Source organism: Venustampulla echinocandica (genome assembly GCF_003357145.1).
Source record: "Venustampulla echinocandica strain BP 5553 chromosome Unknown scaffold_9, whole genome shotgun sequence".
NCBI classification, from domain to species: domain Eukaryota; kingdom Fungi; phylum Ascomycota; class Leotiomycetes; order Helotiales; family Pleuroascaceae; genus Venustampulla; species Venustampulla echinocandica.
This window is the reverse complement of record NW_022474214.1, coordinates 256,062-267,216: the sequence shown is the minus strand read 5'-3', so window position 1 is coordinate 267,216 and position 11,155 is coordinate 256,062. Positions and strand designations below refer to the sequence as shown.

The following is an 11,155-nucleotide window of genomic DNA, read 5'->3' as shown; positions in this document are numbered from 1 at the left end:
GTCTTCCTCCATCCGACACTGCCTGCCCCTGGTAACACTGCCTCCCAACATTGCCCCTGGTAATAAACCCTAGGCATCCTTAGATTGATCTTACGTGATCTGCATGGTGAGCCGTAATAAACCCTAGGCATCTGTGACGGCGAGATTAATACAAAGGTCGAAAGTACAGAGTTCAGAGAATCTCTTGTATTGAAAATACTAAGCTAAAGATGAAAGGAGAAGAGGAAGTCTTGATATTTTATCTCCTTATATTGTCCTTAGTACTTAGCTTTATCTTAACCCTTTATAGTATGTATATAACGATATAATGGATCTTATAATTATGTCTATTATTAAACTTTATTAAATACTCCTTTTAATAGTATTAAACCCCCCTTTATTATTAATACTAAAGTTCTCCTACTCGCATATCAAAATTCCAAAGATAGCTCCTTACCTAGTGGTTTTATTATAGCTTCAGGCTATAAGAGCTACCATCCGCGCCACACCCCACCTACGGAGTCTCTTGGGTAGGTAGCTTCCAGTACGATGCTAGCATTGCAGTAGCTAGGCAAGGGTGACATGGAGTTGGTAGTACGTACATTACGTTGCACTTTTTTATCAGGCCAGATGAGCACAGGAAATCAGGTACCTTTTTAGTATGCTTCTGTCTTTTACAACACTCCCAACTCACTCAGAGTCTTTCTCGGAGCAGTATCAATGCTCCAGTCTGTAGTCGATTCCAGGCTATGAGTTTGACATTTTGACTGTCGTGCCGGAACTCGAGTTTCTACGGTCAAGCGATGGATCCTGCTACGAATCTGCATCCTGACCATCTCCCCCCCATTTGGGCCCGGGGATGGCCCTATGCTATCAATCTTCTACCCAAGCTCATTGCACTTATCGCAATCTATGCTGCTACAGTTTGCGTGTATCGCGTCTTCTTCCACCCTTTGGCTCGCTTTCCGGGCCCTGCTCTGGCAAAAATAAGCAATTTCCACGCTGCCTATTACGCTTGGCGGGGAACCATCCGCGAGGACATTTTACGATGCCATGAGAGATACGGTAAGAGAGACTCTCCGACCCCTCGTTGAATGTACTCAACCAAAGCATTTTCGTTGACGAGGAGATGTGAGGGCAGGTAATTATGTGCGTTATGCACCGGATCGCGTCCTCTTCAACTCAGCGCAAGCTGTGTCGGATATATATTCCCATCGCGCCAACACCATCAAGTCAAAGACGTACCTTATGTTGGCGCACCAGGCGGCGAATTCACTGACGATGCGGGACAAGGTGTTGCACGGCAAAAGAAGACGCGTCGTGAGCCAGGCGTTTTCTGAAGCCACCATGCGCTCCTTCGAGCCGAAAATCGTTGAAAAAATTCAGCGGCTGAGCGATGCCATACGCAAGTCCTTGGGGGAAGACGGATGGTCTGAAACGAAGGATATGGGCCGTTATTGTGAGTCTACATTCCCCAAGTCCTGGGCCGGGTCCTAGGGGAGCTGAGCTTGGCTAATGCCGGCCTGTCAACAGCCGATTATCTAGCTTTTGATATCATGGCCGATGTTGTGTTTAGTGCGCAGTACAATACAGTCGAGAACGAAAAATTCCGCTATGTCATCGGCGCGATTGCGGATCACAATGTGCGGCTAGGGGTAATAGCTCAGGCCCCCGAGCTATCCATCAGAGCATTGCAGAGACCAATGTTCATGCGGGCTATCAAGGCCAGGGACAGATTCGTCAAGTTTATTCGAATTCTACTGGTCATTCGTCTGAAAAACAAGACAAAACAGAGAGACATCTTCTCATATATCCAAGACGCCAAAGATCCGGACACCGGCAAGGGCCTGGACTTCACTGAACTGAGCACCGAGACAGCGACCATGATCGTGGCGGGTATGCAGTTCCGTGTCCTTTCCCTACACTTTCATTGATAGGCTGGACATGTCATTCCTTAGACGGCTATGAGGCTGACTGATTTGTAGGCTCTGACACAACTTCCACTACGCTAGCGGCAACCGTGCACTATGTTGGCTATTCTCCCATATGCTACGACGAGGTCATGAAGGAGGTTAGGAGCCGGTTCAAGAGTCTAGACGAAATTCGCATGGGCCCGACGCTCAATTCTTGTGTCTATCTCCGGGCATGCATCGACGAGGCCCTCCGCATGGCGCCCCCGGCTGGGGGCACTCTCTGGCGAGAGGTGGACCACGGAGGCGCGGTCATCGATGGGATCCCTATCCCTGCTGGCTACGACGTTGGAATAGCAATCCACAACCTGCATCATAATGCAGCTTACTTCCCCAAGCCCTGGAGCTACGACCCCAATCGCTGGCTTAGGTCTGGTGGCGACAAGTCTGCGTCCGCGGAGACCATGACAGCGGCTTACAATCCGTTCGGAGCCGGCCCAAGGAGCTGCGTCGGTAAACCACTTGCACTCCATCAGCTTATGTTAACCTTGGCAACTCTTTTCTACCAGTTTGATTTCTGTCCAACCGGCCGAGACGAAGAAGCTTGGCAAAGTAAAAATATGGTAGCGGAGCCCTTCTTACTCAAGGATCACGTCAGTGGACAGAAAACTGGACCATTTGTCAGGTTTAGGATCCGGGAGTAATTGAATTAGAAGCTCTGCAGCTGTGTATTAATGTCCCGCACTCTCTGCCTGCTGGCGGTACGCCCTCTCACGGCACGACCATCAATATACACATTTTCTCTGCATCGTCGCCATCACATACGCAAAGTGTCATTGATGAGACATCTAGTTTCCACTAGTCATTCCAAGTCTTTTATACGCTATTTCTAGGAGGTAATATTCCCCCTCGCGTTGAGAAAAAGTCCCATCTATCTACCAGTAACCAATACGAGGCCATCAGGCCTATCTCTACTGTTAAACAGAGGAGTGTCGTGGATATCTTCCATCCAAGCTATCAAACATGCCTTCTGATATATACGTTATTCATATGGGGTGGCCGTGTATCTGTCGCTGAAACCCGCCAATTATTCAAACCGTTCTGTGAACGCCGAAGACCATATGTTCTAAATGCTGTCATAGGACGAAACCGACTCATGCGGAATGTTGAAGTAATTGTTGCCTCTATGGAAACCACGCAAACGTAATGTACGTGATGTGGATGGAGGACACAGGTAGTGAGGCACATAGGTGCCTCTTGGCACACCACCTGTAGATAGCTCTTCTCGTGCTATCACCAAGGCAGACGAATTCATCACCTTCACACCTCACACTTGTCCGATACTTGTGAACCCTACACTTTAGGCCCATGACCGAACCCTAAGTCTATCTAAGACCTAGAGATCAAGAGGAATTGAGAGAAATATTGAGAAATTAAGGTGAATTCTGCCTAAAGCTAGCCTTAAGAAGTTGTCATGAAACGCATTGATTTTCTTCCTATTTACTTCGTATATTCCTGCGATTTGATTCATGTATCTCATGGGGCTCTTCACAATTCATCACTGCTGCGACCCATTTTCCTTTGCAACCCGTTCCGCCTCTAGTTGTCCTAACTTGGGGAAAAGCTCCATTGGAGCATTCATAACGTCCTCACCGTCCGCTGCCCCTATGACAAGCATGGCGATGGTGTTACCATCTGCTCTCTCAGAGAAGGCCTTTAAAACCATCCCCCTCGTTGTCTGCAGCTCCGCGAGATGCTGGGCTAAAATTCGCGGGGGACCAGGGAAAGGCAACCATGCAACTGTTGCCCAGTTGTAACCCAGGCTCGTGAAGTGAGTTTGGCATGCCGGTAGGATCAAGCTTCCGTTGATGCGGGGGTTAATATCAACCAGCCACCCGGTCTCGTCAGAAGGAGAGCAGACGATGTCCACGCCGGCTACACCCACAAAGCCTTCATTGCGCATCTTTGTAGCCAGCTGGAGAATTTGAGGCTGAAATCGCTGCTTGAGAGAGTCCTGTCCGGAATAGTCAATCCGTGCCCCCGCCCACGAGGAATTTTCACCCAGTATCTGTTCGGCAACGCCGAGGATGAAGCCATCCCCATTTCGAGGAACGCAAAAGTTCACACAGAAGCTCTCCTCTACATCTTTGAGCTCCTGGATGAGAACTCCAAGTTTGTCTCCGGTGAATGGCGCATGTTCTGGCCGACGATATTGCTGTAATCGCTCCTCCAAGGCCTTGACACACTCCTCTCGCGCCTCATCTGTGCGCAGGATGAAGTTAGAGCCGCTCATCCCACCAGTCAGCTTCACGACGACTGGCAACGTCCAGTGCCGAAGCCGCTGCTGGAATTCCTCAAAGGAGACTGGCTCGCCACCAGATCTCATAACATCGTCCTTGGCCTCTGTCTTGCCTACGTCAATGGCAAGCAGTTCGCCTCTAGGGGTTTGCAAGCCATCTGTTTCTTGGAGGAAGGATTTGCACTCGAGCCGCCACATGACAGAGTTTTCCACAAGCAGAGGAAGTTCGTCCTGGAAGTCGTGAGCGACGCAGCTGTAGAACATTTGCTGGGGCGAGATAGATGCAAGCAAGGCCGGCCCAACCGCGTTGTCAGCGTTGATGAAGCGTACATCGGGGCGCTGCTCCTTGACGAGTTGCGACGACGCAAATTGGTGCATGTCAGGGTCTGCGTAGCCATATGACTTGCCAGAGTCGCCGCTCGAGAAGGCGAGGTAACGTGTAGGTCCACATAGCTGGAGGACAGATTGCGAGTAAGCATTCAGCGACTGGTCCCCATTTTCCCGTCTTGAGGATTCCTCAGGATCTTTGTACCAGCTCAGCGCCGTGTCAACTGCGTATTTGCGGTCGCGGGGAATGCCTGGGGCAATGTCATATGGAGGAGAGTGCAGAAGCGCAAAGACGGCCAGCTCGCCTAACTCGTGCTCACGGGCTATGCTGTCGATGGTAAAATCGAGTTGGAGCGTCGATTTGAAAGTCGGCCAGGCCATGATGGAAGGTGAGTGGCGGGAAAGCTACGGGCTTCTTGCGTGATGGACAGCACGTGCAGCAAATATATATATATATATATATATATCTTGCGTCACATTCAACAGCGCCTTAGCCTTAGCCATATATTTATACTCCGTACATCATAGACCTACATGGTTGTCCCAATTCACCAAGGCACTATGCTATAGAGTAGGGGTCTAGGATAAGACCCAAGTTTATTAGCCGCCTTGCTGTGGGGCTGGGCTGAGGTTTGAGGTGAGATGCACCGCCTACCTACGTACTAATCGTGCCGCACCCTAGCATAAATAATGGTTTCGCACTTCGCTGTACTATTATAGATGAAACGTGCAATCCAACAGTGCCCCGTGGCACAGGTAGTTCCTTCATCCTTCGTGAGTACTAACTATTGAAAATTGCTAGGATTCATCATAGCAGCCTTACGCCGCTATACAGCATGCCAAGCCCCAACTATATTTAGCTAAGTCTTTACTATCTTAGACTTTTCTCTCTTTTATATCAATTAATCTATACTTTACTTTTATTAAAAACTTACTAACTTCTATTTACACTTTTAATTATTTAATACCTCGACTTAGAATAATAATCCTTTTATTAGATTCCTTAAATTAAATTAAATTCAACTTTATTATAGAATAAGTCTAAGTGTAGCGGTTTAAGCTGTTGAATTCGGCAAGTTTAGTCGCTGTTTTATACTACCCAAACCGCTCGCTTAGCCTGCCCGCGGCTAAGGGGTCGAAGTGGTACTAGTAATATAGAAAAGCACAAGTTAGGATCGGTTGCCTTCAGCGTCAAGTATAACCCTCATTTGATAACGCTATCGTCCGCATCTTACGCTGTCACCACGCTGTTATCTCCATCGTCGACAGCTCCTTTCACCCGTCCTCGGTAGCGGATATCCTGGCTGGCATTGACACCTCTTTGAGTCCCATTCTGTCGATAACGATTCACTGCATACATCCGCTCTAGTAGTACCCCGCACAGGACTATGGCCCCCACTCGAGCAGAGGAGACCCTCAAAGCCGTCCAGAATGTTCTCAAACGACGTAGGGACACCGATTGTATACTAAAGGAGGAAAAAAGGTGCGAAGGTATTAAAGCGTCAGCTGCTGCAAATTCCCAACAGTCAGACGAAAATCCCAAGAAAAGGATCTATCCGAAAGAATAGGACGTGGAAAATCATTTGTCTATTTTTCAAGCACTAGCCTTCAAAAACCGGCGAGCTCGATACTATTACTATAACTAAGAGATATATTACTAAGAGCCTACAAAATGCCGCGATACATATAGCAAAATGCTAATATATACCAAGAAATATTTCTCGACCCAAGGTTCAAACCTTCAAGAACAGTCCTATTCTGTAAAGGACATTTCTCAAACTCGGAGATACGTTCGTGAAGTAATTTCAGTTTTACCAGGACCCAGTATACAAGAATCCCAGAGCTAGATATATATATTGTAGCTCGGCATTCAAATATCTTCTACTAACTCTACAAAATCACCTTGCGAAGTATACAAAATTACCTGCAGACAAAGAGCGCCCTATTCCCCGTTCTATCTATTGCACATATTGCAAAGGCTATACTTATGAATGTAGTTTCGACGAGCATGTTGTTGCTTGTCGTAATAAAGATTATCAATGCTGGCGATGCGGCATTAAAATTTCACCGTCTGAGCAGGACACTCATCATGAAGATTGTAGGATACGGGTTTGGCGTTGCCAAGTGTGTCGCACGATTGGGATACCAGTGGAGGAGCGGCAGAGTCATCGCAAAAATTGTTTGTACTACTTCTGTTCTAGCTGTGGCAAGAGTATTCTTATAACCGACCGAGAGAGCCATGTCCAAGCTTGTGAATATTGGCGATGCAATCATTGCCTCAAGTACTTTCTGATGGCCAACCGAGATATATATCTCCAAGCCTGTGACCCCTGGAGGTGCCGTCGTTGCCGCCAACGCATTCCTCGAGCCGACCGAGAAAGTCATCTCCAGGCCTGTGAATATTGGCGCTGCTCTCGCTGTGTTAGATACTTTCCAGCAGTCGAACGGGATGCCCATTTGAAGGCTTGTAAGCATTGGTTATGTGGCCACTGCTGGAGGCCGTTTCTTACAGCTGACCGAGAAGAGCATACTCGGGCCTGTGAATATTGGCGATGTAGCCGTTGCTCCGGGCAATTTGCTGCGGTCGACCAACATGTGCATTGGAACACATGCAAGTCCTGGGTATGTAGCTATTGCTACAAAGTCTTCCTTCGAGTAGAGAGATATGCACATAGACAAACCTGCGAATTTTTGCTTTGCCCTAAGTGCGGAACTCATTGCCACAAGGAGGAGTTTTCTCTGCACATTTGCACAAGACGGATATGCGGACGCTGTAACAGACGTTTTCCTGCAGAGCAGTATGATGACCATCATGCTACGTGTTCGTACATTGTTTGCGAGAGATGTTCCTCTCGAATGCCGTTTGCCTCATTTGCCAACCACAAACCTGCTTGCGCTGGCATGGAAGTACGTGCTAAAACTCATGAGCCAGATCAATACAAGATAGCATCGAGAGCGATAATGGACTTAAAGAAGTCATTCCCTTTGACAAAGTCAATTCAACTTGATATGGAACCATGGTTCAATAATCCGTATACAACAATCGTCGCCGACTTCGAGTACAGTTCTCAATTGCTTGACACCCTGGGCCACGATGCTATTTTCCAGATTGCAGTTTCAAACGCCCTAGGGGAATGGATTGTCCCCCCGCCCTCAATCAATCATCATATGTCAACACGTGAATATTTCGAGAAACTGACATCATGCTGTAAGAAACATGGAGGAGGCCAAAATACTTATCATGGGCTCTTTTATCAAGGACAATTTGAAAAGTACTATGGAAGTATTGACCAAATGACTACCCAAGGGCTATCGTGGAATGAAATTGGCGACTTGTTTGATTCTTACATGAAGGTGAGCAATCCGACACAGCTTTTTGTATGTCACTAACATGTCTACAGAAACATGGGAGCTTGCAGATCTTTCTTGAGTGGTCGCAGAATCGTGGAGACTACCGATGCTTACAGAAAGGATTGAGGATAACTAAGAAAGCCAACTTGATGCCGCCGCTGCCGAATAAATCGGGAAGCCCTTTGGCATAGTGGGGAGAATTCAGAAGAGTCAATAGTTTTTCGACACAATCCTTTCCCCTGGCGCTGGGTAGGGTATACCGCATCGTATTCCCAGAGCGGCTCGAGCTTTCAAAGCATTGGCGCAATGCTAGAGCCGATGTTATTATGACTATACAGCTTATACAAGCATATTTCGATAGGGCTAGAAATCGTCCAATCGAGGGGAAGATCACAACTCACTTCCCAATCAGTCAAAATATTACTAATTTCTCAGGTCAAGAGGAAGTTTCAGAGGAACCAACGTCGGTGGACTATAACGACGAGGACGAGGAATATTATGACGAGTTGCCTGATACTGAGATGCAATATTTATATGAAGAGCAAGGCTCATTCAATGAGGATGCCTTGGAACACATGGTTAATGCCGGGCTTATCCCATCGGCAGAGGAAGACGAAGAGTGGCAGGAAGGGGGTTTGGATGAGAATGCTACCTCGTAAAGTTGGGGTACAGATTGTGGGCTTGCGGGTCTTGGTCATTCTGCTTTGAGCAAGTTTGGTAGGGGATTAGTCACATCTGTGCGCATATTCTTCAGCAACTTTGCGAAGATATCAAGACTTGCGAAATTCAGACTATACCAGTGTATACTTCGCTAACCTAAGGCACTACCCTAGTAGGGTCTCGCGGAAACATGCTCGCAAGTCTAATGTTTGGAAGTCCCAAGTAGAATTGCACAATCCGCTCTAGCCCAAACCCACCCCTGCCATGAGGTGCGCATCCATACTTAAAGCCGGCAACGTAATCCTTCAGCCCAGCCTGTTCAGGGTTCATGTTTAGCTCCCGGATTCTTTGGACAAGGAGTTCATAAGAGTGGATGCGCTGCGCTCCTGAACAAATTTCTTGCCCCCTCATAAACATATCGTACGAATTCGAGTAGTTGTCTGGGTCGGTGGAAGACGGCATGGTGTAGAAGGGGCGGAGAGCCTTAGGGAACTGATCCAGGGTGTAGAAATCCGAGCCATACTGCAAAATATTAGTAGTAAGTAATAGTGCAGGTCAAAGGAGGAGCTCAATAGAGATCATACCTTTTCGAGAACGAGCTGACCCAATTTCTTTTCTTGAGGTGTCGTCAGATCGTCGTAATCTCCGATGGACTCACCAGCTTTACGAAGCATTTTGATGCCCTCAGCAAAGTGAAGTCTCGGAGCGTTTGCAGGGAGCTTGAAAGGTTGTACCGGATAAACTTTGCGTATCAACTCTGTTTCGTCGCTGTAACGCTCTTGGAGACCCTTGAAAATGAAGAGCATCAACTTCTCCAAAACATCTACAACTTCATGATAGTCCTCTTCAAATTCCATTTCAACATCAAGGCCGGTGAACTCGGTCAAATGCCGTGCCGTGAATGACTTCTCAGCTCTGAACACCGGTCCTATCTCCATAACTCTCGGAAATCGTGCCTGAATAGCCATCTGTTTGTACAGCTGAGGACTTTGAGCCAAATAACAGTTGCCTTGGAAGTAGTCGAGACGGAAAACATTGCTGCCACCTGGGCGTTTGTTAGTTACGCACAGAATAGTCTGATTGATAGAAATAGCAATACCTTCACTTGGAGCGCCGATGATCTTCGGAGTATGGATTCGTATGAATCCTTGAGCTCGCAGAAATTCTTGGAATAACGAATCCACGCCGTCCTGAAGAATGAAGATACAATGGTTTATCTTGGCTCGTAGGTCGAGTACCCTATTGTTCAGTCGTGTATTAAGTGACACGAGTGGGCTGTTAACATCCTCATTAGTCTCCGAAGGTAGTGCCCGTTCTGAGTCCGCTGGTTGTAAAGGTAGCGGCGTAGAAGCTTTAGAGACGAGATAAATTTTCTTGGCTTGAATTTCGAAGCCCTGGACGGTTGTACTTTTGATCTGCTCAGTCGTTCTTTTCACAATTCCGTGTATAACGCAGAGAGACTCTGCCGGAATATCTCCAGCAAATTTAACCATTTGTCTTGAGACGTTCTCTCCATCCTCAGCTACAACCACTTGAATCGACTGTAATCGTTGGCTCACGCTAAGAAAGGCTAGCTTTGTCGACTGAATGCGGGCATTCTCGATAGCACACCGAAATATGCATAGCCGATCTTCCCATTCCTCAACCTTGGTGAGCTGTAACCATTCGCAATGGGATACAGGAGCCGTGGTCGGGGGATGTTCGCCATAATTACTAGCAGCAAAGTCATTTGCTGCTTCTTCCCGCTGTCGAAGCTGGAGTTCTTTTTCGCGAAGTCTGGCTTGTTCTGCTTTTTTCTCGGCCTTTTCAGCTTCTTTCGCAGCCTTCTTTATGGCATTCTTGGATAGTTGCGTTGACGATGGTTCAGCCGTATCTACGCAACTAGAATATGATCAACTCGCAAAAAGAGTATTATCCTACAAGGTGGTGTTATAGAAGAGGGAATTATTCGAGGGAATGAAGATGAAGGTAGAATTAGAAAAGTGGTGCGTCAATGCCACTACGGAACGGAAAAAATATTTTGCCGAGAGGACATGCTGCTTTTTCAAAATTGTGCCGGTATATTTCCTCCCTCTACTTCCACCTACTACTTCTAACTGATTACAGACAAAATTGTCCCGATAAAGCTACTCCCTACATGTTGCGTCAGAACTTTCCGAAAAAATTGAGCAGGTGCCCGCCATTCTCTCGCCGCCTGGCTGGTAAAGCCGTGGTAGGTTCGGGTGGGAGCTTCCGCCGCCGCTTTGCAGGTCGTGCATCACCGTCCTCCTCAGCACTGGTGTTGTGACTTTCCATTATGAATTAGATAGATTCATCCTCTGGGGAGCCACTTTTCTTATACCTTGAGTTCTAGTTATCAAGTTATCGTTTTGTTACCAGGTTGTTAAAGTCACCAACTTGGACCGGGCTCAGTTTGAAGGAGGCCAAGATTGGACCCGGTTCAGGCTAACAGTAGCCATGAGAAGGAATTGGATATAAGGAGAAGTTGTGATCTGAGGAATGTTACAAGAACCTGATTTCTTGAGCTGAGTCTTCGAAACGGGAAGTCCAGAGGTATTATATAGCCGTACCCATAAACATTCGTTATCATATACGAAGACTGGTCCTGTGTCCCATCTACCGCTCAAAA

General features: G+C 47.3%; 4 protein-coding genes across 4 annotated transcripts; 2 read left to right on the top strand and 2 right to left on the bottom strand.

The window, feature by feature from the left end:
* Nucleotides 1-1,326: 1,326 nt before the first annotated feature.
* On the top strand, nt 1,327-2,593 carry BP5553_08844 (Uncharacterized protein; the record flags this gene model as incomplete). The annotated part of the gene is made up of 3 exons (XM_032017467.1): nt 1,327-1,438; nt 1,513-1,875; nt 1,965-2,593. The coding sequence occupies 3 exons, from the start codon at nt 1,327-1,329 to the stop codon at nt 2,591-2,593; spliced, it is 1,104 nt and encodes a 367-aa protein (XP_031866110.1).
* An 854-nt stretch (nt 2,594-3,447) lies between these two features.
* On the bottom strand, nt 3,448-4,896 carry BP5553_08843 (Uncharacterized protein; the record flags this gene model as incomplete). The annotated part of the gene is made up of 1 exon (XM_032017466.1): nt 3,448-4,896. One exon carries the CDS (start codon nt 4,894-4,896, stop codon nt 3,448-3,450), a length of 1,449 nt encoding a protein of 482 aa, XP_031866109.1.
* A 2,475-nt stretch (nt 4,897-7,371) lies between these two features.
* Nucleotides 7,372-8,525, top strand: BP5553_08842 (uncharacterized protein; the record flags this gene model as incomplete). Its single annotated transcript, XM_032017465.1, has 3 exons — nt 7,372-7,869; nt 7,917-8,056; nt 8,279-8,525. The coding sequence occupies 3 exons, from the start codon at nt 7,372-7,374 to the stop codon at nt 8,523-8,525; spliced, it is 885 nt and encodes a 294-aa protein (XP_031866108.1).
* Nucleotides 8,526-8,682: 157 nt separating this feature from the next.
* On the bottom strand, nt 8,683-10,821 carry BP5553_08841 (Uncharacterized protein; the record flags this gene model as incomplete). The annotated part of the gene is made up of 4 exons (XM_032017464.1): nt 8,683-9,048; nt 9,111-9,571; nt 9,626-10,407; nt 10,679-10,821. The coding sequence occupies 4 exons, from the start codon at nt 10,819-10,821 to the stop codon at nt 8,683-8,685; spliced, it is 1,752 nt and encodes a 583-aa protein (XP_031866107.1).
* Between the last annotated feature and the right edge of the window lie 334 nt (nt 10,822-11,155).